The following is a 26,817-nucleotide window of genomic DNA, read 5'->3' as shown; positions in this document are numbered from 1 at the left end:
CATTTTATTTAGTTCTTTTTGTTGTTGTTGTTGTAGAAATTACTTCCTTTTTTGACATGTATTGTGATGAAGGACTTCATAAAAATGTATAAAATCTCATTGTTAGTCGTCGTTTAAACGTAAACATATGACATGCTTTATTTGCGGAAACAACTGATACTATCAATTTCCTTGGGAGTGCGGCCTCTCTGAAATAGAACACGTTTGTGTTAATCGAAGCTGTTTAGATTTACTTCAAGAAACAATCCAAAATATTTTTTAATGTATATGTTGTAGTTAACTGTTAATATAATCCATTGCTGCATTCTGCATCATAAGAAACACTATTAACACTAACAACATTATTGATTGTATTCAGCCAAAAGCCTCTTTTTATAGAAACAAAGAATCAACAACATGAGTAGTTCAAAATGGTCGACCCCTAAAAGAGAGCCTGATTTCTCTTCAGTCATGTGTGTGGTGGGGTAGCTCCATTCGCTATGTTATGAGGGGCCAGAGCTGAAATGGAGAAGCAGAAGGCATGTGATGAAATATTTGAGAGAGAGAGGAAGGAAGAGAGACAAAGTTTCCTGTAATCCGACACAGCTGCTTGCGTCAGTTTCTTCACCCATGAAATGGTAGACTACGCATTCAGACCTTTTTTCTTAAAGTAAAAGAGGAACATTCAGGATTATGCGAATAAAACTACAAACTTATTAGCAACACAACTTCAAATCTTTCAAAAGTAAAATATATTCATTATGTAGAATGGAAGAGTAAAACAAAGTAGCAATCATTTTTGAGTTTATTTAAAAAAATGTGTACAGATGTTTTCAAACTATGTTGTTACTTCTTGGTTGCTTCAAAGTGCATAATCTTTACGCAGGACAGAAAACTGGATCCAGATCCATGTCAACATAGAGACAGACTGCATACATGGTCAAGTGCTTTTATAGATCTTTCACAGAAAGAACAGTTGATAATCATAAAACAGATGATTTGATTTAAACATTTGGGAATCATTGTGTTCCTTCAGATGAAAAATCTCTTACTTTTGAATTCTTTATGTTATCACACAAGTAAAAGATCTTTATACAGTAATTACAAGACAAGGCAGAAGGATCTTTTGAGTTTAAACAGTGACTTCACACAGATCAGTAAATAATTACAAGGCAACATGTTTGACATACTGAAAACAATACTAAAGCAATACGCTTCCCTACAAAGATCAAGTGACAAGGCAGTGATCATTATATCTACATCATTATGCATCATAGCTTTACAACAGCATGCACCCTTTGTATCTTTTTTTTTTACACAATTTAGGTCTACCCAAAGTCATGTGAACAGCCACAGTTTAAAAGGTTAATTCCTCAATAGTTGTATTTCTTCTAAAGTGAATATAGCATCAGACAGCATATTCTACGTCACATATTTAATAGTATAACAGAATCCGTCACTGTCAGCGGCTTCTCTGTGATCAGTATTCTGGCATTTTGATCTCACTTTCTTTTCCATCATAGGACTCATTAATATCAGCCTACAATATCCATTGAGGGTAAGTCCTCAGAGATTTTTATTTCTTTATCATTTTCAGATTATTTCAAATCTGGAAAGAAGCAACATCATCTTTTTTTCCTTTTCTTGAAGCTGTCTGCTATTCAAAGATGCATTATATATTATACATTATTTTTGCTTTAGTGGTCACATGCTGGTTCACAGATTCACAGTAACGCATAAAATGGCTCGAAGTGCATTTGAATGAGCTTTGTTTTTTGTTCAAAGTTCTCTTCATATGGTCTCTGAAAATGACAGTTCATTATTTACAGTGGTTTCCCCCAATTTTAAGTTAGACATGTGACAAAAAAATAAACAGACAGGCTTCTACCTCACATACATTCAGTACAGTAGATGTTATTTGATCTATGAATGAAAACATAAACATTTGGTAACAAATGAAAAATGTGTAACCTTGACAAAAATAAATGTGTTTGTGAAAAGAAAAGGTGTTGGCATACACTGCATTCACATTGCTCCATTACATGGCAGATTAGTGCTGTTCATAAAGGTATGCTGATCTTAAAAGTAACACCTCTACAAAACTGAAAAAATATGACTATAGTTCTGTATGGGCTTCTATAGTAATTGCATTGATGAGCATTAGCCACTATACATAATTAAATATAATAACATACACTCTGAAAGATTTATAGTCTACATTCTAGCTATCACTGGAGTTAACTTATTTTTATGTATAAAAAAGAACACAGACGAAAGTTACTTTCATTGGCCCATGTTTATCTTGTTTTTTGTCACTGAACATGAGTAAATGTGCCAGAGCCACATCTTTCACAGTAGCACGGTCAGAAGACCACACACACATTGAGCTGGACCTGCAAAGGAGTTCGGCACAGAACGATGATTAGATACACTATTTGTGCTATTCTCCATGTTCTGGATGGCTTTAATGTAATGTAATATGTTGTGGTGTTGATGGAGCAAAGTGCTGTTCTGTATCTATTGCACTTGAGGTCAGAAATGGTTACTATAGCTACTGGACCAGGTAAAACTAAGATTCTCAGTACTATTTGGTGAATATATTGCATATGATGAGTAGAATTGAGAGTATTCTTACTTAAACAAGGTATAAAAAGAAAGAGTGATGACAGGTTTGAGATTTGCATATGCCAGTTGTGCTGGTGTAGAATCTCAGGACAGGAAAATGTCTGCAAAAACGGTTTCTTATCTAATTTACATGATGAGTACTTACATTTTAGCAGACTTCAACCGATGCAAAGGTAAACTCAGCACAGTTGTTTGTTTTAAGATGGACTTTTTTCCATTGAATTTGAAGATGATACGAGAAGGGATGACCCAATATGTGTTTGTGCGTGTGTCTGCGTCACTGCACTTAAAAACATGTGGTATGTGAGTTCTCTGTGTGGAGCACTGCTCATGTCAGTTAGCCTCACTCACAAGCAAGTGTTGAAATTCAGCAGTGATTTGTTTGTAAAAAAAAGTTAAAAGAGTTATTTGTAATAAACCCTTAAGTCTGCTTGTGTTCTCTCTGTTCGTTGATGGCAAGGTGGTTTGTCTATGTGGGATGATGAAAACCCATTCATTTACTCTGAATCAGTAGTTGCAGTAACTCATCTTAAGTAAAGTCTTTGAGTCTTTTTGATTTTAAAATAATCAACACCTTCTCTCTGAATCCGGGCCGCCAACTTCACGATGAGTCACGAAACCACTGACCACAGTCTTGTACGCAACATCCTCAATGACGGCTTTGATAGGGTCTTCTCAGCTTGTCTCAAGTGGCAGTGGGTCTTCTTCTACTTTCTGGTTGGGGCCATGAGGAAGTCGTTCGCTCCAGTAGTTGACCTGGTCAAAACTGTCAGAGCACGGCACATCTGTTTTCTCGTCTCGAGCTATTATCGGGAAGTCATGGTCAACCATCTCGCAGAGAAGCCCAAAGCTGAGAGGGAGACAGAGAGATGTTTACAAATTTTAAGCATAACTCAGATGTCAAACATCTGTACACACATGTGTCCAGAGTCAAATCTAATGAATGTAAATCAAATGAAACAGAGAATAAAGCTTACGAGGAGATATTGGTTTTGGCATGCTCCTGTATCAGCTCTCCCTTGGGATTGACAGTGAAAATCCTGTTCAGAGGAACGCCCACCTCCTTATAGGAATATACATCCTGAAATCACACATAAACAAACAATTAAGTAAGAGGTACCAACAGGATACAGAGAAAGTACCTGCTTGTGTCATGTGCAGCAGACTCACTGTAGCTCTGTTGCCAAAAGCAGCGTAGAAAGGTTCAGTGTTGGGGTAGAACAGCTGCTTGATGTCTGTGAGGCACTCAATCTTAAACCTTTCTGGCTTCTTCTCAATCACCTCCCTACACAACATGGCACAACATCAAAACACATTTTACACCTCCACTGGAAAGACCTTTAAGTTTATCATGCAGTTGGGTTTTGAAAAGTAAAAGCATGAAAATCCCTCATATATATATATTTAGCCAATTGCTTCAAGAATCTAAAAACAATATATTGTGTCATTTTGGTCAAAAACATAATTGATAAATACAAAATTGAAGTAATTTTTATTCAATACTGTTAAATATTTTCAGTTGGCTCTAAGGCCATATGAATTCTGAATACTCCAGTGTAGCATTTTTGTAAATGTGGTGTGTATGTGACCTGTGCAAGGCAGAAAAAAGACTGCTTGGACTGAGCAGCACCGGGCCGATTGGCAGCATGGTACCCCTCTCATTGACCCAGTGCAGGTAGCCTCGTGTCATATCAGCCATGCCAATGGCCCTCGCTGAGCAGTACATGAATTTATATCCATTCCTGTGACAGAGCGAGAGACACAAAGAGAGAGCTTGTACTTAGCTGTGCCCTCAGATTTAAATAAGGAATCATTACAATGATGTCATTACATATATTTCAGTTAACGAGGGGTAGGCAACCACAGCATGACACAATTGGCCTGCAGTAACTTCAGCCATGGCACAAGCAATAACTGTGCAAGAGAGTATTTTGATGTTGAGCGCCCTCTTGTACAAATAAAAAAATGTCTCTTTATATTTAAAAAGGTTACCGACCCATAATCTGATTTAGCCAGATTGCCTTTTACAAACTGCAGTCTGGACCCTGTGTGCAAACTGTAAAGTACTACTCACTGGCTGACTTTGTGGTAGAGCCGTGCGATACCCTGGTGGGTCCAGTCTTTACCCAGTGTGGGGAGGATGTGACCCAAAGTGTCTGACCTACAACGTGACACAAGAGAGGCAACATCTTCTGATCAATACAGACACACTTAAAGAGACAAACCACCAACACCAAATCTTTGTAGAGCTTCACATTTACTGGTGAAAAGTTGAAACTGAGCGGCTCTCTGCTGGAGCTTGGTTTGTGAAACTCACATTGGAGAATAACCGTGACAACGAGACTATCTCTATATATTGCTTTCTTTTACCTGGTGATGGTACCGTCTATATCCGAGATGACTATCTTGTCATCCCAGCTCCAAAGATAGATTGTGCCATGGCAACGACAGGTGCCCTGATACTGAGTGGTCACACTGAACACCACATCATTCGGACCTTCCTTCAGCTGCAGGCTGGCCTGTAAAAACAAAAACACACACACATACCACAGATTGAAAAAAGAAAGGTAAAAACAGTGTTCTAGACTCATTTTACACATGTAAAGAATGCATGCAAAAACACAACAACGTTTGGGGTATTCGTCTTAACACAATTTTAGAATAAGACCTTTCAATTAAAGATACCACTTAATGTTGACAATTATCTTTCATTCCAGTGTTTGCAGTGATAGAGTCTGTAATCCATAAAGCCACGTTTCCATCCAGTGTGACCATTTTGTGATTGAGAGACTGGTCTAAAGCAGATACAATATCCATGTGTGTTAACTAAGCAACAGGTAACTTTGACTACATTCTAGATGCAACATAGTTTGAAATATGAAATACGTTGGTACATAAAAGCCATGAACTGCCTTGTCTGCATTTTTTGTACTTATCAAGGTTAATAAAACCAACAGTAATGATATATACCAGTTGCTCAGAGGTGAGCCGAAGAGTCTTCTTATAACAGATAGTGCCAGAACACAGAAGGAGCTCTGACTGGCAAGATCCTGGCGCCTGATTGGACGATCTGTGGTCTTCATCACTAGAGGATGACTCATCCTTCATTCTGAAAAATCCAAGACAACCGACTTGGTTGAAACTTTGAACAGTGTTGCAAATGGGAGTGTTGAGAGAGAAATATAGTGGATTTAAGAGTGAGAACAAAAAAGTTGAAGTTACCTGTTTTCTGAGGGCATAGTGAGAGAGTTCTCTCCACTGTCTCCTGCATCTGTCACTGATTCCTGTGCACAGATGTCAAAGATCACAAGTGGTTTAATTAATCAACTGAAACATGTGAGGCTGCCAGTCTTCGTCGCTCTCATTTCTCCTATCCGACACTCTTTACTGTGCAGATAATATAGACAAAAGCGCATTAATAATGTGATTATTGCTGCACTCACTGATTTGGAGTCGCTGTTCCGGCTCCTCCATGAGAACCACCAGCGTCCTCCTTTCTTTGGCATCTTCTCCTTCATGATGTTCTCCACTGAGGCCTGGAGACAACCATGCACATACAACTCAAAACTGACTGAAAATGTAACTCAAAACTGATAGAAAAAACTCGAAACAAAGTGAAGTACAAAACATAGGTGAACCCATAAACAAATGTAAAGATCATTAATGAAAATCACACACAACTCCAACTATAATTCACCAAAATGAAGGCAAATACAGTTGAATTTTCAATGGCACGCAAACACAAAAAGAGAAATGGTTTCAAAGTGACACCTGAAAGGAAGAGACTGAAGATTGTGACTGGATCAGTGGGGGAAATGCACCAAGACACACCACAAGGAAGAGTAGAGACGTGGTTGCCGGTGGTTAAAACTGATGGTAAAAAATCAGACAGACAAAGACATGCCCTGACCAACACTCAAGCAAAGCAAGAAAACTTCATACATGTTGGGATGCGCCAAACAGACCAGGGAGGCAGTATGAGAAGAGGCCAAATGCAGAAAACACGTAACTCAAACACCAACACTTGGTACAGAGACAGTTAGGAGACAGAAAATGTGTAAATAAAATGGAAAAAATTTAGGAGGGGGATAAAGACATGGTATTATTAAAGTGTTAAGAAAACAGATTTCATATTTCACTGTGGTATAAGACAGGCAGCTTTAATGTGAGCTTCCCCGTCTTAGTATCAATCAGCTTCTTCCACTGGAGTAAGTATAAATAATCAAATGAAATCAGTTATCAGTTATTGTACAACAATAACTGAAAAGTTAGAATTTGTATTAATACGACTGCCAGAAACAAATGTGAACACACATCATCTGGTAGCATTTGCTTTACGTTTTTCATACAAATAAAGACATAGACACTGGCAATTGACAACACTGAACTGACACATCTGATTAAGGATAATTATTAATGATTCATAATTGCGAAATGCTGGGAGTACACAGGAGAAAGTGATGCGGGAAGTTGGGGAACAATTAAGATACCAAACACTACCCAATTAATTAATGATAGTATAATCAAATTGAAAAAGTTTAAAAACTTAATATAGTTCTTTTGAAATTCCAAATAATATTTATGTACTGTATCATTTTACCCTGAAGGACAGAAATGTTGTAGCCACAACCGTTTCATTTTATCACCACAATAAAAAGAAAGAGGACATCACAAAATGGAAAGGAACTGGGGCTCGAGGCCTTGGTCAGGATCAAAAGCAACATAAAAAAAAAAGCCTCTTCATGTACTGGTGAAAAGAGCTCCACACACACGACAGAAACTATGACACAAGGCAGATCACTTTTATATGATAGATGAAAAAAATAGTGTAGCATATAATAGTGTATAAAAATAATAAACATAAACGCTGGTTGAATGTAACTGTACTGGACTGCCTACAATTTGAGGCATTTGTGCTTGACTTGAGCTTTTCTACGTTGTACTAAACAGCTACTTAATTATATTTCAGAGAGAACTATTTTAGTTTATTGCATTTATCTGACAGCTGTAGTGACTTAGTAATTTTGCAGATTTAGATTTTAAATACAAAAGATTACAAAAAAAAGAACTACAGTATAAAAATGCTGACACGATTACTTTTATGTTTGGTACTTTTCGTAGATTTTGGTAATACAACTGGTTACAACTGGTTAATTCAAGTTAAATATAAATGAGAACTTCTCCAACCACTGAATTATTGAACTCATAACATAAAACATAAATATGTATGTATTACTGTGGCGGTCTTACCTGTGGCAGTGGTTTCTGATAGACCTGCATGGCCAACATGACAGGAGCCGCCGTGTTCCAGTTGTAGTACCTGCAATAGATAAAGGAGGGCACTATAAGCGCTTCTTTACACCTTAGTGAGACAAAGACATAGATATATATATATTTACATACATATCCTATTGTCTAGTCTTTGTGCTAACTATGCTCACTAGTACTGGCTTCATCTTTTTTACATCTCTACAGCCAAGAGAGAAATGCTGATCCTTTCATCTTCCTTCAGGCAAGAAATAAAATAAGCAGATTTCCCAAAATATGTAACTATTTCTTCGAAAGCTAAATTAGTATTGCAGCATGATGCAGTTTTTATGAGAATCACAGTTCATCAGCAATACATACTTGCTTCCTATCTTGACCACCAGGTTCGGGTCATCGATAAGAGAAGGGTTTTCAGAGAACTGCTGGTAGGAAATTGCCCTCTCCTGGAACTGCTCTGTGGCATGTGACACACACACACACACACACACACACACACACACACACACACACACACACACACACACACACACACACACACACACACACACACACAGATTGACAGATGTGTTTGAAAACTTTAAAAGTCAACAGCGCTGTAACCTTGTCATTGCCTCCTTGCACATTCCTTCTCCTACCTCTTGTGATCTCGCTGTTGTCCGTGAGTCCTCCGCACAAAGATATTGCGACATGAGGCAGGTCCCCTACTTGGTCGGACAAGCTGTCTACGCCACTGTCCATCCCACTGCTACCGACTGACTGTGGGGACTGGTTAGCGCTCCGCACTCCCATCATCATCATCATCTCGGAGTCCACTCTCAATGAGCTACTGCCTCCGTCACTGAGGAAAGTGAGAAGCACAGACATCTCTAAAAAATATTGTTGTTACGGTGGAGGTCAAAGAGACACCAGCCTGACGTGCCTTAAAGTAACTTAACAGTTTTGAAAAGCAACAACTTTAATGTCAGCTAACTACGGGGACCACAATTATTTAGGTGTTTACAGTAAACCACAACATGAAGATGAATCTGTTCAGACTGCACCATGCATACCCCATAAAAAACTAAAACTATTTAAACTAACTATTCTTATTGTTTATAAATGTAGCACTCAAAGATTAGGATATTTGATCCAGTTGATGAACTTTCATGAATTAGTCTTTTTTTTCTTCTCGTACCAACGTGTTCGAATGTAATCATTGCAAGTCACTTTGGATAAAAGCGCCAACTAAATAAATGTAATGTAATATAATCCAGTGACGGCTAACTATGGCCATATATCACAAATATTGTCAAAAGGTCGAAGACAAGACCTCCATGGTGACCATCACAGGGTAAATTACATCACGTGAAAGCTCTTTATAGGTGTGTGTATTTGGACTTAATATGTTTTGCACTTACATAAAGCAAACATGCACAAACATGTTACGTATGTAAATGTTTGTTACTGAACCTTTTCGGGAAGTACAGAGCAGCTACTTCAGGCTCCAGCTGTGTAATGTCGTCCAGGTATATACCATCAGCACCAAGGTGTTGGCTTCTCTTTTCTAATAAGAGAAAATATTACACATTATCAGTAGCATGATAAGAAAGCACATATACACGTTATGTTCCTCATAGACTGACTTGTGTCCTCTTTTCAACATTTGTGTAAAACATGTCTCACTCCATAAGCGCACGTTTGTTAATGTTACTTAAAATAGAGAACTTATACCTTTCCTCTTAGATGGCGAATCTGTTCTTCTAATGGGACTTCCTCTATTTTCACCTTCATCTAGATGATCAAGAAGCATCCTGGGAGACACCGAGCAGGCTGCTAAACCCTCCATCTCTGGACACGATGGCCCAACAATATCCACCTCTGTCACTAGAGAAACCAGCAAGTAAAGAATCAATTGATGCATATAAAACAAGCTCATGGGTTACCAGGATATACTGATACGTGAGGTTAACGTTCTACAATCACTTAGTTTACAAATAGGCTGTTTTGGTCATTTATGATTCATCCACGGAAATGCTAACACGTCTCAGAAATCACATTTGCGAAACATGCGGAAAACACCCACTAGAGGTCGCTAATGTGCAAGTGTATGACAGAGAGACGTTAGCAATACATAAAGGTGATGAGTAAAAACACAGGTACATCATTCTTTTAATATTTTAGGCTTTTAGAGAATACTTTGCACATTATCATCATGTTTCCCTCCCCTAGAGCTGCCATGCTCACCTCCAGCCCTGTCCTCAGTCTGAGCGGGTAGGACCACTCCGGCGCCATGTTTTCCTTCCTCCGTGTCCTTGTCCCTGTCGTGAGCAGGAGTCTCCGCTGGCTGGGGAGCATAGAGGGTGAAGGAGGGGGGTCCGGTGTCACTGATGGCTCTGAAGTGAGTGCTGGCAGACACTGGGATGGAGACTGCTGAGAGAGGGTCCTGCTTCTGGTGGGAAGTCAAGAAGGACGGCTGTGAAAGAGAAAGGGAGATGAAATTTACGTAAAAATTACTTTTTTGAAATTTTATAGTTGGTTGGTTTTATGGTTTAAGGTTTATTTCCTGAAGAAAAAAATCTTGAATTTCTGCTGATAACTGCTGATTATATTATTAATGTTAAGCAATAAACTGTAAAGGTGCTGGTTGGCGGACTGTTGTGCTAGCAGTTTCCCGTCTTTATGCTAAGCTTAGCTAGCAGGCTTTCCCCAAAAAAAATCGAACTTTTCTTTTAATGACTGTAAATTATGTACAATACTAATGTGTAGAACCAAAACAACATGCATATTGTTTTGAAATCTGAATAAAATACATAGACCTGCTGAGGTGCTTTCTGCTGTGTGTGCATACCTGAGCAGCTTGTGGCAGCTCCCCCCAGGTCCACAACATTTCCGGGTTGTCTTTCTTTGGATTAATTAGCTCTGAGTCGCTCTTTGGTGTTGACGACCGAGAATCGTCGGGGCTGCTGGGAAAGTGAAAAATACTTTTATCCATTTGTAGTCTATATTTTAACAGATGAAGTACCTTCAACATACCTACTATAATCGAAATCCTTATATACAATGCATATTTAATAATGTTTTAATACTGTATCAATTTCTTGCAAAACCTTTTTTTTTAAAATTAATAATGCATAATTTATTTTCCAGTATTCAGAGAGGGTAAAATTGTAGGTGATACCTAACATGGGTGGAGAAGTGAGAAGTCTTCTGAGGACAAGAGATCGACAGACCACAGGGTGGAGGGATGGAGAGAGAGTCCTTAATCATGTGACTACAGAAAGATAAGACATAAAGAGCCACAACACACACAGAAAAAAGACCGACAAAGACACAGAAAGATAGATTGCAAGACAGTGAGTCATGATTATATCAACTCAAAATTATTAAACATGCTTTGTACAAAATGAACAGAAAAAAATGAACTGAATGGAGGATATGAAGAGAAGTTTATCATAAAGTGTGTATCTCAATGTTATTTGTATCAAAGTAATACCTCTGTGAATGGATCCAATCTGTGCTGTGGTGTGTGTGCGCGTTGGCTGTAGACCCTTGATCACCATACACAGGTCTGAACACAAACGCACACAAGCAGGGAGATGTCACTCATATACACACTTTACTTCACAGCCTGTGCTCACACCTTACATTATAAATACATGGTATCTCAGGATGTCCGAATAAAGTACAACAAGTGGTTTTATTTATGCTCAATCTCTCATCCTTACTTTGGAAAAATACATTTGCAGTCTGTTTGACTGTAACCACACATAGTACAGTATTTAACATAGCATCAGGAAGATGTCCTTAAATGTTTTGGGAATTTTCCCATTTTAGCATGTGGTTGACTTCCCATAAAAAAAAGCCACACTGTGGGAACGAATCCCTTCACAAACAGAACTGTTTTTTTAAAAGGGCTCCACACACACACACACACACACACACACACACACACACACACACACACACACACACACACACACACACACACACACACACACATCCAGTACAGAAATTCTCGATCTGTCCTCAGCATTTAATTTGAGAGATCAAAAATAGCAGGAACATCCTTACTTTTACAGGTGCCAATATCTTGTCCATAACATGATATTGGACCTGGTGATGGTGCTACATAATGAGTGAGGATATGGTCAAAGTCAATATAACTAATCTTGAAGGGGACATGATTGTTTGTACAACTTCCATGGCATCAATCCAATAACTGTTGAGATATTTCGGTCTGGCCTCGAGGCGTCTCCATTCCAACCCACAAAACAACACAGCTATAAATGGACAAATTCCAATTTGTCCATTAATAGGATGTCCTCAGGTTTTTGTAATTCCATATTTTATGATCATTGTGTTTTTCAGATTGCTGAAACAACAATGAACATCATTCATGCCTGAAAGACATAAACAAACTTGGCAGTGATTTATCTGCTTAACAAACATAAACAACTGATGAAGGTTCTTCACCACAGCAATGAAATAATGTTACTGGCATTTAATAATCTCTGTCTGTGTGTCTGTCTTACTCTATCTTGCTCTTTGACGCACGCACACACACACACACACACACACACACACACACACACCAACAACATACCAACAAAATGATCACGGTCACAAGTGCTTTTATGTCAATTCGTAAAGCCTGAACTGAAACACACAATCAAACAATCTGTCACTTGTACACACACACACACACACACACACACACACACACACACACACACACACACACACACACACACACACACACACACACACACACATACACACCTGTCGTCACTAGCTCTGTCCTCATCCGAGCTCAAGTCAATAGTAAACATATCTTGGTCCTCCGAGAACTCTTCCCCGCTCTCCTCTCTCCTCCCTCCTCCTCCTCCGCCGCCTGCTTCTGGTCGTGTCTTCCTCCTTCTCTTTTTCCTCTTCTTCATCATACCGCCATCACTTTGCTGCGGTCCTAGGCTCTGGACAGGGAGTGAGCCGCAAGGCATGATGTCTATGTGATGTGATAAAGTGGCACAAAAACTGTTAAAAAAAAAAAGCCCACACACAAATGCCCAAATTTCTTTTTCCCACAGGGCCTACCATGATGACGAGAACTGCGCCTGCCTAACTGGGACTCCATTAACTCCGCCCCTGTTGACATGATGGGTGACGTGGCTAGGTAGGATGGAAGTATTTCCTGTCAACATAGAAATGAACATTATCACACAAAGTCATTGATATGGTCAAAAATCATGATTAACTTCCTACTCAAACTGAAATCAAGCGTATTTGGTTAAAGTGGAGTAAACTTTTAACCACAAATGTAAACATGCTGGTGCTGCTGGGAGAAAAGACAATGATGAATGTTTCAACAACATTGTTTTGCAATCGGTGTAATATCCACATCGTTGAGATAGATATGACCTTTCTCGGAGCCGAGCAGCTTGGATAAAACATATTGTGAGCATGTGCATGTGGTATACACATATGCATATCATATTTTTCCACAATCTGTTTGGAATTTGGGTTTGAGCTCAGATTAGTGAAATCACACAGATTCACAGTATCACCACAATAGGACATAAAGAGACAAAAATAAAGAGATAAAGAGATAATCCAAAGAGTGCAGACTGACACGTGCCTCGCAGAGCACGTTTCCTGACACGGTCCAGAGAAAGGGACAGTACGCCAAGTCACAGCTCATCTGCTGACAAATCCACGTTGCCCGTGACGCATACTGCATAATACAGTTTGTTAATATTTCTGTTTACACTGCAAAAATAAATGACATGGTGTAAATACTATTATTATTAGAGAACCCCACTGAGAGAGAACCAACAAATTCAGATATTCAGAGAACATTTCTGAAGTCTTAAGCTACAGATTGATTTCTGTTGGAACGTGAACATTTATGTCACCTGCGCAGGGTTGAATACACAAGCTGCAACAAATCCTCATATTTAACGTCACCCCCCCGAGGAACATAGAGAGAGAGTAAAGCGAGGTGTGGTAGAAGAAGCTTAGACGATTTGGCTGGATGCCAAATAGTTCCTTAAAAATATTTTTGGTCTTTTTCCATTCAAAACGGTGAGACAATAACTGTGAGAGACAGACATAGCAAAAACACTGAGGGAAGATAAATCATGTGATACTGAAACAGAACATACTATGCAATCCTCACGCTGCCATATCTGGCAGTATTTCATCTGGTGCGTGTTTGTCTGTGCTTTAGTCCTGTACAGTAACGTTTCTATGACTGCTTAGCCCAGTCCGTGGGCAACCGACTACAGGGAAGGTGAATTTGGCAGAGCTATAAATAGCCCTCTGGTAGTTTACCGCTCTGTGGAGGAAAAGTTAGGCCAAGGATTTCGACAGAGGGTCCAAACAGTGAAACAGAATCATTCTCAATGTTTGTTTGAATTAAATTAACATACTTTATTTTCCCATTCATTAAGGACTGGGGCATTACAATATTGTTGCAGGACACACTCAAAAGAGCACCAATGGGACGACTGTTGGAGAAATACTCCCAGACAGTAAATCGTGAAAGCAGAATTAGAGAAATGTAATTCCTCAGATTAGGAATTAGATTTTCTCAGATTACGAATTATTCCTCTTAATTCCTAACTGGGAAACATAGCCAACTGTAGTCATGCTCACCACTGATCCGTGTTTCCTTCAGAGCAATGCTTCCCCTCTTGCCCCTGACTCTCCAACTTCCCATGAATCCTCGCCTATCATTTTACAGTCAGTTGTCAACACAAAACTAAATGTTCCCAGTTAAAATTAGTTTCTGATGTATTTCTATTTGTGCTGCACATACTTCCATGTAACATGATATATTACTGTTGCAGATAATGCTATTTTAATGGGACTTTTGTTTTGTTTTTTGAACAGTTTATGAAATCCTGTGCAATTCTAGTTTAACTTCTAAGTTCTACTTTTGAAGATTTGAGCAAAACGCTGACCAAAGACTATGACCTAGATTGGATGCTTGTCAAGTACTTTTATCGTATTTGTTAATACACAACCAAGATACGATTGACATTGAAGAATGAAGGGATGAATGAGTTACTGTGTGTGTTTTCTGTTTGCATACTTCATACTGTACCATTCCATATATTGTAGATGCATATTTTTTTGTTGTTGCGACCTTGTGTGCTACTAACAGCAGTGCAGGTCACATGATCATGAATAAAACATTGGAAAAAATATCCACTGTGGCTACTGGCTAACCTTTAGCAATGCATAGGAAACATTATGTAACAACATGTAGCTCAGTTATTGTCCGGTATGAAATATCAGACAACAAGTAAACAAGAAGTGCCACAAGTAAACAGACCTCTTGCTCCCTCTTGTTCTTCATCTTATATTTCAGCTGATATGCTAAAGTCTTTATCTATATCTGTACAAACAGAAAAGTTGTTTCCCAAAATTTCAAAAATAGACCATATGTCCTTTGCCTCGTAAAGTCATCCATCATTCTGCTAGTATCTGTTTTTCACAGATTACAGATTCAGATTTTAGATTAAATATGATGCGTCTGGGCTTGTCTGACCAGGAATACCAGAGATCTAAATCAACAACAACAACATGTATTTGCAGATTCATCAATAAGTGGAGGAATCAAAATTACCACAATGCAAGTGGGCAAGTACTGACTAGTATCCTTTACCAATCAAATTCAAACACTTTGTAGTTTATTTTTGCTCAGCCTGCACGTCCAACCTAGATTTCAGAGTTATGTTCCGTCCTATATTTGTTTGTGTTAACTGACTGAGAGTAATGACTCTGTGAATTATTATTACTCACCCTTGTGTTCTCAGTCTCTTCGACAAAGAAGGCCTCTCCATTCTCTCCTAGCTTCATCTGCAAACTTGCTGGCTCTCCATTAATTTCTATGTCCACCTGCAGGAGGAAATAATAATCCTTAAAATGAACATGCTTTAAACCACAATGACATGAAAAGAAATACATCAGTTTAGGTTTTTGAGTTGACATATTCAGTAACTGTTAGTTCTGTAAACATGTAGTCCATCTCAAGTCACAGACAGCAACTACTGTAGTTTTGTGTGTGCCACTTTTAACTCACCCGCGAAGATATACAAATGCACACATACAGTACTCAGTGCTGGGAGTGATGTACTGGCACTTTTACTGTACTGTAATGCAGCATTATTATGCATTACGGTTTGATTTTCAGCTCGTACAACATGGTTTCTGGCCGGCTGAAATACCTTCTCTGTGTTACATGTTAAAAAAAAAAAAAGAAAAAATCTTTTTTTTATTGATTTTACAAATAATTCTACACGTACAATTTGTAGTATCTACACATTTGTTATTTGCATTCGCTTTGACGCTGTTGTGCGAGTAACAGCCCTTGACAAAACTACATTGGACATGCAGATGCAAAAGAAAAGAATTTGAGTGAAAGTGTGAGGGATGCAGCACACTATAATCTCACCACTTTTTCACGAGACCGCAGCACACCCATCTTGCCAAAGCGTACGTGGAAGGGGGAGCACTGCAGGGAGCCATCGGGCTGCTGGACCACGATGACATCTATACATCCAGACAGTGTTGCAGGGTTGAGTCCTTTGTAGAGCTCCTTGACCTGCACAAAAACCTGGCCCGCCAACTGCCCCACATAGTTCATGGTCTGTAACTGGACACAGACAGGGAAGGAAAGAGGGAGGGATAGCTTTGGTTGATTACTTTCCCACAGAGAATGTCCATACAATTAGGTTGTATGTACATTTGCACAGCAACACACTCAGCCAGGACAAATCACCTTCAATGGACCTATTGACTGTCAGGGATCAAACTCACAACAGATGAGCTGTTTTGTGTTAGGCCTTGCTGCCACATTACAATGCATTATTGATCCAGTGACTGCCCGCCCCACACACACCAGCCAACCTGGCAGTCTTAGCTAAAACCATAAACAATGGTGCAGTATTCTTGCGTCGTTGCTAAGCGTGATCTTTGTGATTGGTATGTGGGTGCACGGATGGGAAAACATTCGGCTTTTCATAAAAATAAAGAAAAAATGGTTTGTACATTTCTGTAATGCAAATGCACTCGATGGGTCAAGAGTAAGCATGTGGTGCTGTTCCCGTCTCTCTGATCCACAGCCTCTTTGCTCCCTGTCTAGAATGCCAAACACGGCTCTGGAGAGAGACACAGACTGGGAAATGCATTCACTGAGCTGCAAGGCGGGTGGTTTTTTGATTTGTTGATCAGAGAGAGAGAGAGAGAGAGAGAGAAAGAAAGAGAGAGAGAGAGAGAGAGAGAGAGAGAGAGAAAGAGAGAGAGAGAGAGAGAGAGAGAGAGAGAAAGAGAGAGAGAGAGAAATATAAAATACATTCAGCGTAGAAATCTATAGAGACTGTTTATACTTAATTAATAAGTCGATAATTCATTATTTTATACGAATGCTTAATATATGTAATTCTTTACAATGTATATGTTGGATACATTTTACACCAGCTATTGGTCCTATGGGAGCAACTCCAGTTATGACATCAATAAGAGTTTGTGGATTATTTTCTTTTTTTTGTACATTGCAAAATATCTAAAGCAACTTTCAACTATTGTGCAATGCAACAAAATCATTGATGTGCCTGATTATTTATTCATAACTGACAGCTACTGAAGCCTCAAACAAGGGTGAAAGCATTGCTAATGTGCCATATCAGAATTTGCTAAATGAGTTGGATGAACTTTATTCAAATGAAAAGGAAACAACGCACTAAGAAGAAAGAATGAAAAGTGAGGACATCAAGATTTGGAAAGAAAGAGAGAAAGAAAGAAAGGCAGCTAAAAAGGCAGAAAGAGAGGATGAAAAGAATATGAGAAAAAGAGAAAAAGGACAAATGTATACATAGGTACAAAGTATCATCACGTCTTATCTCCAAACAAACTGCTCGTTCAAATCTCCACCTGCCAACTGTTTGTGCTGACTCAGATACAACCACCCCAACACCCAAGCACACACACACACACACACACACACACACACACACACACACACACACACACACACACACACACACACACACACACACACGCATACACACATGCATACACACACACATACACACACACAATCACAGCGTGCAGAGGAGACAGATGGCTCTATATTTTGGCAGACCATGTGAGAACATTAGAAGGACAAAAATGATTTGTTAACACCCATCAATTACTGTTAATCTCTCACTAATGACCCAGCATTATTCTGTTGTACATCAGATCCGAGTGTGCCACTTAATCCCAACACTAGACTTGTTCACACCCGTTCGCTACAGCTACACAACGCAACACAAAACACAGCAACACTGTTGTTAAACCAATGAATACACTGTCCAGAATTGGTACCTCTGCTTACATCACATCAAAGTATGTTTAAAGATGGCTTTATGGTTTACAAAAATACGAAAACATCAGTTAGGTGACATCTAGGTGTGCAAATAGCTTTGTTTTTTATATTCACTTTCCACAGCAAAGTCTCAAGTAGTTTGAAATAAATTGTTGACATAGAGGTCTGTGGACCGTAACCAAGACACTTCTTTTGGAATATAAAATGTTTTTCAATGCTATTAATACGAAGATACTTGTCTGGTTTATTAAATACCACAGCAGTGAAATTATTTATGGTTTCTGTTTTGAAATTTGGGTGCATTAACCCTTTAATCTCTAAGACGTATTACTCAAGAACTGGGAGTGGGACTCATTCACAGTGATTACATAATGTTTGACCCCTTGTTCTTCATGTTATTTGTGTCACAAACACACACACATGCACTCATTTATGGACATGCCATAGATCTGATATCACTGTCAACATGGACCACGTGCAAACACACGGGACCATTGACACACACACACACACACACACACACACACACACACACACACACATACACACACACACACACACACACACACACACACACACACACACACACACAAAGCTTTGGCCAGTCACCCAGCCAATCACAATGCTTCTCCATTATGTAATAGCCAATCACGAGACAACGCATATATTCAACGTAATGCTATTTCTTGTACTACGACAGGAAGGGAACCTTAACTGATGTTATTTCTGAGGCGAGTGAGCAGCCACACTCAAACCCCACAGAGGCTTTTATATTCAAAGTTAGTCAATGTCAAGCAGACAGAGATCCTCACATGTGAACAGGCGGACAGAGGTAACCGAGAAGCTGGAGGATGTACAGACATAATTAAATGTGTCTGGAGCAGCAGTCTGACACTTTGGGATCACTAACACAATCAAATGGCTTCAAGGGCAATCGAAGATCTTTTTCTTGTCTTGTTTATTTGTAATTATGTCTGATCACATCCTCAATAAATAAAACATAAATAGAAGGGCATGTGTTTTTGTTGACATGAAGACGCCTCTGTTGAAGCTGAATTATACACGAGACAGACATGGGCTTGTGATTGTAGTAGCATGTGTGGCCTGTGAGGCGACATGTAAACATCTGCACACGGGGTGAGGCTCTGCACCGGATCTCCATTCAAACAGCGGCAGGTTATTTTACGGAAAACCGACGTTCAAGCCTTTAATGACCAAATACTGAATATATATATATACACATGCTATTGCGATGTGTAATATTCTACCAACGTCCGGTTATTGTACAATCCAGCGATCCTACTTACAGTACTTATTGATTTCGCTTTTCGCTCCGAAATCTTTCCGCCATCCAAATGTCCCGGCAGCACGTCCTCTGCAGTGTTAGTCCGCTACGTGTCAGCCTTCAGACCAAACATTGTGTGTAACGCTTTCCCGACGTCTTCAACCTGCCGTCTCCGCTCGAGGCTGCTTCGCTATTTAAACTACTCTTAAAATATTCCTCCCACCGCCACCGGACTGCAAATACAGACCGATCTGATTGGCTGAGGCGGCAATGACGTCACACAAGCGTGACAGAATATTTCCCTCCTAAAATCAATTAGCTCATGCATTAGGCTTAACTATGATTTATAGTTATACTATTCGTGTATTTTCTGTTTTCTAATATTGTTCTATCAAGGATTTATAGGTTGCTTTTAGATCACCTAACGCATTTTAAAGAACTCCTGTTGCCATGTTGTGGCTGTGTTCATTCCTCACCCAGCATGACACCTGTCACTTAGGCTTGAACTAATAGGGAAGAGCTCTCTCGTGGACTATTTGACTTTCTGGAAAAGAGCTGCAGGACATTTGGTCCAATGTTTATGGATCAACAACGTACCAACATTTACACCTGCAGACCAGAACCATTAAGACCTTTTTTTTTTTATTAATTATGTATTTCATTCATAATTACAAATTACTTTTGTTGATTATTAATGACTTATTAACTATTTGGATAGCAAATACTCAAGAGCCAAAATAGATTCCTCTCTCATTACTCTAGAGAGAAGACTAAACAACATGTGAAACCCCACATAGCAAAACTAGATGATGTAGCAACACATTTACAAAACATATAAAACAATCTTAGATTACAGAGAGTACAGCAGTACATGTTTGGGCATTTTCCTGAATGTATAACTGAGAGAAGAGTGACAGTAAACAATGGTGTGTTATTATTTTAAAGCAATACAAGTCTATTATGTGAAGCAGAGAAGCCCAGAATAGCGATGACATTCAGAAGACTTGAAAGTAGTTGTGCAACGTACAAAATGTGTCTCAGTTTTCAAAATGTAAATCTGCCCGGCTGCCCTGAGAACATTGAGTCCAGACTAATATATTGTTCTTAGTATGTTTTGATCCCCAAATAGCAGGCTTAACGCAAATTAAGAATGTTAAGCATGAACTGATTTTAAATAAGTAAATATCACAAGTCATTAAACTGTTTTGATGTTGAAATCCCATTTACCTCACCTCTGCATCCGCTCCACTTTGGCCACAACTGAAGGGAATAGTTCAAGATCTTGGAAATACACTTGTTGGCTTTCTCGCTGATGCTGTTGGATGAGTTGATTGCGACCACTCTGAAACGAGAGTGTATCCATCATCTCATCTGACTCTCAGCGAGAACGCTCAAACTATCAAACTATTCCGAAGAGATGAAAATATCAATGTGATGTGACACATATTGACCTCTACTGATACAAGGTTACACGGTTTTTATTTGTCATTGTACGAAAGGGTTACACAACAACATGTTGATTGTAGTCCCAATTTACTAGGAAGGAAAGACAAAAATCTATATTATTTATGGAGGGTGGAGGATGAATCTAGGAGTCTCACAGCCAGAGGAAAGAAGCTGTTTTGAAGTCTGGTGGTTCGGCAGCTGATACTCTATCTCTTTCCAGACGGCAGCATGGTGAGCAGGTTGTGGCTGGGGGGATTATTGTTAATATCCCCCGTGTCTGTTTGCAGGCCCTCCTGTCCTGGGCCGTACACATCCCATGCCACTTTGTAATGTTTGCAGTCAGGATGCTTTCTCTTGCTTCTGTGAAAAAGTTGACAAGAACTCTACACGAGAATTTAGCCTTCTTAAATTTCCCTAAGAAAAACAGCTGTTCATGAGCTTTCATCAGCAGGATGGAGATACGTAAGGGCCACGTCAGGTTGTTTGTGATGCTTATTACCAGGAACCTAAAGCCGCTCAGCTTCATTGATGGAGACGGGGCGATGCATCTTCGACTCCTTTTTTATATAGTCAGTAATCAGCTCCTTGGTTTTACTGATGTTGAGCAGGAGGTGGTTCTCTGAGATCCACTCTATGATATGTTGACGATGTCAGTGAGGACATCAGTTAGCTGCTTGGCGCATGTTCTTCTCCATGTTCTAGTTCACAACCTGGGATGTTATCAGGCCCAGCATCTTTACTCATATTCACTCTTCTCTGGGTTTTCCTCACAACCGCTGTGCTCTGGAGACCGAGCAGACTTGACAGCTGACTCTTTGTTGAGGAGCGAGAATAAAAGGTGGTTGACTCATTTGTCAACGTGGCCTCACACATGTTGGTGAAACTCCTACGTTTATAGCCTGTGACATTTTGGATCGCCTGCCACATACCTTTGTGATGCGGGCTCTTACCAGTCTCTCTTGCAGCCCTCGTTTTGCCTGCATGATACCAGCAAGGAGATGGGATGTGATAATGTCTTTTGTGTACGGGTTAGCCTATAGTATGTATGTGTTTTATTCTCAGCTCACTCTGTCAGTATAATATTATGTTGTTGACAGATTAGACATGTGCGGGTTTGAGACAAGGAGAAGGCTGGGAAAAATATTCCCAGAGCACTCCTGGCATAATGTGCATGTATAAATATTTAAATATGCCTTTAATAAAAGTAGAAATTGACCTTGTAAAGCAAAGCATGATAATGACAAGCGATCGATCAGAAATACCAGAGCAAAATCAACAATGGAATCATTTCTATCTTGGCTACAGGCAAATAGTTATGAAAATGTTCACTAGTATTCAACAATGATGCTACCAGGCCAAAACACGCTCCTGAGAATAATCAGTGTTTGTTTGTTTTTTATTTAAAGGTTTAAGGCATGCCAATCAAAATTCCTCCAGTGAAAACAATAAAATTAAAGGTAGAAGGCTTACTGCTGCACAAACAGACAACCAATTCACTTCCACTGGACGCTGGCAGAACAATACATCAAACTAAAAACGGTTTATAGCTCTTTTCAACTGTTATTATAGGATGCTGACTTCTGTAATCAGATTAAAGGACGCTTGTGTAAGGTGCTATTTATTCCTGACACCGGAGTCTGGACACAGAGTCCCTACTTTAGAGAAATGAACACAAAAGCTTGCCTGGCTGGTTCTAATGGCTTTTCTGTTGTTGTTGTTGATGTTGCTCAATGATTCTGAGAACCAGCCCCCGCCTCTCCTTACACTTTCAACATAGTGATGTAATGCAAAACTTTCAAACACAGTAAACGGTTACTTGCTCAACAAGTGAGCATTAAACGAGAAGGAGTTGGAATGTCTTTCTAGGAATTTGAGAGAATGGCTTTTGTGGTGTGTGTGTGTGTGTGTGTGTGTGTGTGTGTGTGTGTGTGTGTGCGTGTGTGTGCGTGCATGTGTGTGTTTGTGTGTCTGTGTATCTGTGTGTTTTATGCATGAAACTCCTGTCATATCATGGAATAGAGTTCATGACTCTTAATTCCACACGTTTAACTGTTGAACATGTGAGTATTCACTTGGTCAAAGTTGCCGATGGACACACACAGGCACACACACACATACACGAACACACACGTGCAAGGACACACATACACAAGCGCAAACACGCGCACACACGCACACACACACACATACACACACACACACACACACACACACACACACACACACACACAATCATCAGCAGGCAGCCGGTGTGGGAACAAGGAAACACGTGTTGGGTTTTCTAAGAACTGCTCATCGACAGGGAGCAACAAGTTGCTGACAAGAAGGGGAAAGGGAGGAGAGAGGAGGAAAGGGAGGGGAGAGGGGGAAAGGGAGGGGAGAGGGGGAAAGGGAGGGGAGAGGGGGAAAAGGGAGGAGAGAGAGGGCGGACAAAGAGAATATGGAGATTTGATAGGAGGCGAGAGTGAGAATTTGCAGAATGCCATTGTTTGTGTGGATATGAGACAGACAAAGTTGCAGAGGTGTGACGGCGAAGAAAAACTGGTTTCTTTACTCCTTTGAGAGGTGGAGCACAAATTATGTAAAAACGTATATAGATACACAATGTCATGATGCATTATGGGTGTTTCCCCAAGTTTCAGGAATGTAATTGATTACCACTCATGTGCTTTGCTTGTTTATGGGTGTATGCATGAACTGTATGTGTATTTATGTCGTGTGTCTGTCTGTTTTTAGTGGGTGAATGTGTTCATGTGTCTCTCTAGAGCGCTCCAGTTACTGCTCTGCAGTGTCAACTCATGTCAGACACGTGAGAAGGAGAGAGGGGGAGCGAGAGAGAGAGAGAGAGAGAGAGAGAGAGAGAGAGAGAGAGAGAGAGAGAGAGAGAGAGAGAGAGAGAAGGTGCTTTGCTCAGGCAAGGGTTGTCTGCTCTTTTCCAGGAACTCTCTCTAGGACCAAGAATGCATTCTGTTCATTGCCACACTGAAGGGGAGGGGGAGGTTTAGAGGGATGGACTGCATGAGCCAATCAGACGGCTGCCTGAGGCACACGTTACAACTGAACAATTGAACCCGCGCCAATGTATAGTCCTAACAGGCATGCTTCATGGCTTTAGAAAGAATCTCTTTAGTTGTGTTTTCTGGGCCAGACTTGACTGCTTAAAGCTTTCTTTCCACTGCCACCAATTGTGTTATGACCTCAATAAATACTGTTGGAACAAAAATCTCCCTTATGATATATTAGTAAGACAGCAACTAGGCTGTACTTAATCCCAAAAGAGGACGTTTCTTCCCAACTCTTCACTTGTCGTGAAAAAGCCACATGCTGTCCGTGTGGCCGGCTGGAAAACTGGAGTAACAAATCCTCTTATATAATGTGGAGTAGTTGTTGGATTCCAATGTTATTGGCATCATGAATAACATTTAGATAAATCTTTAAATGTATGTGATTATAAATGATCACACACACACACACACACATATATATATATATATATATATATATATATATATATATATATATATATATATATATATATATATATATATATATATTAACATATAGTGTAAAATATCTGCACAGAGACAAAATAAAGGCAACAATTGACTTCAGCTGAGGATGAACCTAAGGCAGATATAAAGGAGCTGCAGGACGTGTGGATGTGCTGCCTGAGCCCACAGAGCCACTCACTCTGCATTTTGGGACTGTTATGTAATTGCTTGGCCTTCTATGTTGTAACATGCCTTTATAAGTACCCATGTGGGCTTGAGGTCATACGGGCAGATATGAGCTGTTGATCTAGCGCATGGTAATACTGCACTCACACAAACAAACGCTCACATACTTTATGGATCAGCACACACACTGAGCTCTGGCACACAGAGACACACTTTCTCTCACAAACACACACGCATAGAATGAACATATTATTTGATCACAGTGTTTTAAAAAAGTTAATCTTTAAGATTTTCCTATGCCAAGTCACATTGTGTTGCAAACAAACACCAGACTACTTAACTCTAATTCCACTGTTTTCACTCAAATATAAATCAGGAATGCAGACTTAAGGATTTTCACTTTAAGGACACGGCCTAGTTTTCTAGGAAAGCAACTGAAGACCCTCTGACCAGGCAGGTCATGCCTCCTCACATCCATCTCTCCCTCATGCTTTTCTACAGGCCAGAAGGTCAAATTAATGTGTTAAAGCACACTTTTTGAAACTATTCCCCTCTCCATACGAAGACAATTCCCTAATTTCCCTTTGACATGTTTCCACCTTTCTACATAACTGTTATTAAGCTCCACTTTTCTCAAGACATTGCAGTCTTTCTAGAAACAGATTTTTTGAATTAACAAATTGCAATATGTTATTATTCCTGATTTAAATACAAAATGAGGTTAAAAACAACACATATTTAGTTTTATTACCAAGGACCAGCTGTTGTAGGGGCTGCCATCCTCTCTGTGGCTGCTGAAGTCCAGCTTATGCTCTTCCATGGACCATGGCTCCATGTCTCGACAGATACAAAGTGCTGCAGTTTGAAGATCCTACTCTCCTAATTTTGATTTAATCTCTTCAAGAGGGTACGGATGCTCCTCTGGGTGGCTCTGGATGAGTCCTGAATCTGAGTAGTTGATACTTGTGTGACATACTGTGAGCGTTTTAGACTAAATTTATCAGCAAGTGTGTTCTTGGAATGGAGTACTTAGAGGAAATCTGAGAGGGTCGAGAGCTGCTGGACTCTACTCCTGCTTAAGGCGCCTTCTGACGCCACTGAAAGCCCACCTGTCCAACAAACGTGGATTTGTGCCAAATGACTGCAGCATTCTGAATGACTCATAGATTATGATGGTGTTTTTTTTTTGGGAGGGGGGAGAGAGGGCAGTCTTTTAACATGTTTAGTAGCCCTGGAAACTAGAAAATCTGAGATACAGGTGAATGGCCAACCAAACCAGCCAAACTTCTTATTTTACAGTTCAACTAATGTTGTTGATGAACATCTGTGCTGACCAAAATGGGTTTTGAGAGGCAAATGTTACTTTGAACCAAGAATGGTGGTATTGAGTTTACTTACTTTGAGGGCAAAGTGAGTCGAAAGGAGTCAGCGATCTTCATCAAGTTTGACTGACTTCCACTCAGTGAGAAAGTTCAGAGCTAAAATGACTTCAGAAATGGCCATGAAAGCTACGTTTGCTCATTGGTTATGTAATCAACAGCGCAGGTCAAGTTAAACCCCAAACAGAGAAAATAAAAATAACTGACAGGAGCAGATAAATAGGCTACTTTGATATAGAAGACATTGCAATTTAGATTGTAGACAAGGATAAAAACTGGTATCCACAGTTACACACCAATGTTAATTTAGGCGTTTTTCCAAGGGCTAGACATCACCTTGCTTCACACACGCACCCACACAGATACACAGCAGAGCTTAAGAAGAAGCATCTGGGGTCAGTAGTGTGGAGCCTCCTCGAAGGACTTCAGAGGCTCCACACACTCAAATATCTCCTAAACAGGTTCTGCAGAACACATTTCTGTCTGACAATATCCCTTTTGTGCACTTGAGTTTCTGCCTGGCTCTTATTGTCAAAGCAGGTAAACTATTCTTGTCGGACAAAGCTTAATTGTTAGGACCTATTCTTGGAAGATTGCACAAGTCATAAAAATAGCAAGTGAGCAAAAGGACTCATTTGTCAAACATACTCCACTGGCCTTTAGGCTGAAACCTTCAAGTCCAAAGCCTTAGAGTAGTATGGTTAATCTTTATATGTGTATCATGAAGTTTAGAGTGATCATTTAACGTTCAATTATGCGTTTGAAAGATACAAGGGCCAAAGAAGCACACACAAAACAAAGAAACACATG

At 39.7% G+C, this 26,817-nt stretch overlaps 1 protein-coding gene across 6 annotated transcripts; it reads right to left on the bottom strand.

The window, feature by feature from the left end:
• Window positions 1-776: 776 nt before the first annotated feature.
• Window positions 777-19,685, bottom strand: lpin1a (lipin 1a). 6 transcript variants are annotated; one of them, XM_068594455.1, is made up of 24 exons: window positions 19,528-19,685; window positions 16,307-16,507; window positions 15,655-15,750; window positions 12,943-13,039; window positions 12,631-12,853; window positions 11,345-11,419; window positions 11,030-11,122; window positions 10,700-10,814; window positions 10,096-10,324; window positions 9,583-9,735; window positions 9,322-9,415; window positions 8,508-8,710; window positions 8,233-8,326; window positions 7,855-7,924; window positions 6,547-6,627; window positions 6,048-6,140; window positions 5,827-5,888; window positions 5,575-5,713; window positions 4,975-5,123; window positions 4,679-4,765; window positions 4,194-4,346; window positions 3,775-3,889; window positions 3,582-3,685; window positions 777-3,454 (listed from the first exon to the last, which is right to left on the bottom strand). In XM_068594455.1, exons 2-24 carry the CDS (start codon window positions 16,496-16,498, stop codon window positions 3,280-3,282), a joined length of 2,892 nt encoding a protein of 963 aa, XP_068450556.1. In that variant the 5' UTR covers window positions 16,499-16,507; window positions 19,528-19,685; the 3' UTR covers window positions 777-3,279. The 6 variants fall into 6 exon arrangements, with proteins under 6 accessions (XP_068450556.1, XP_068450642.1, XP_068450721.1 ...); XM_068594541.1 differs by having other exon boundaries at window positions 10,700-10,811; XM_068594620.1 differs by lacking the exon at window positions 6,547-6,627.
• Between the last annotated feature and the right edge of the window lie 7,132 nt (window positions 19,686-26,817).

This window comes from Clinocottus analis, unplaced genomic scaffold (assembly GCF_023055335.1).
Source record: "Clinocottus analis isolate CAN_PGR_092001 unplaced genomic scaffold, fCliAna1.0.p SCAF_1, whole genome shotgun sequence".
NCBI lineage: Eukaryota > Metazoa > Chordata > Actinopteri > Perciformes > Cottidae > Clinocottus > Clinocottus analis.
This window is presented reverse-complemented; position numbering and strand designations above follow the sequence as displayed.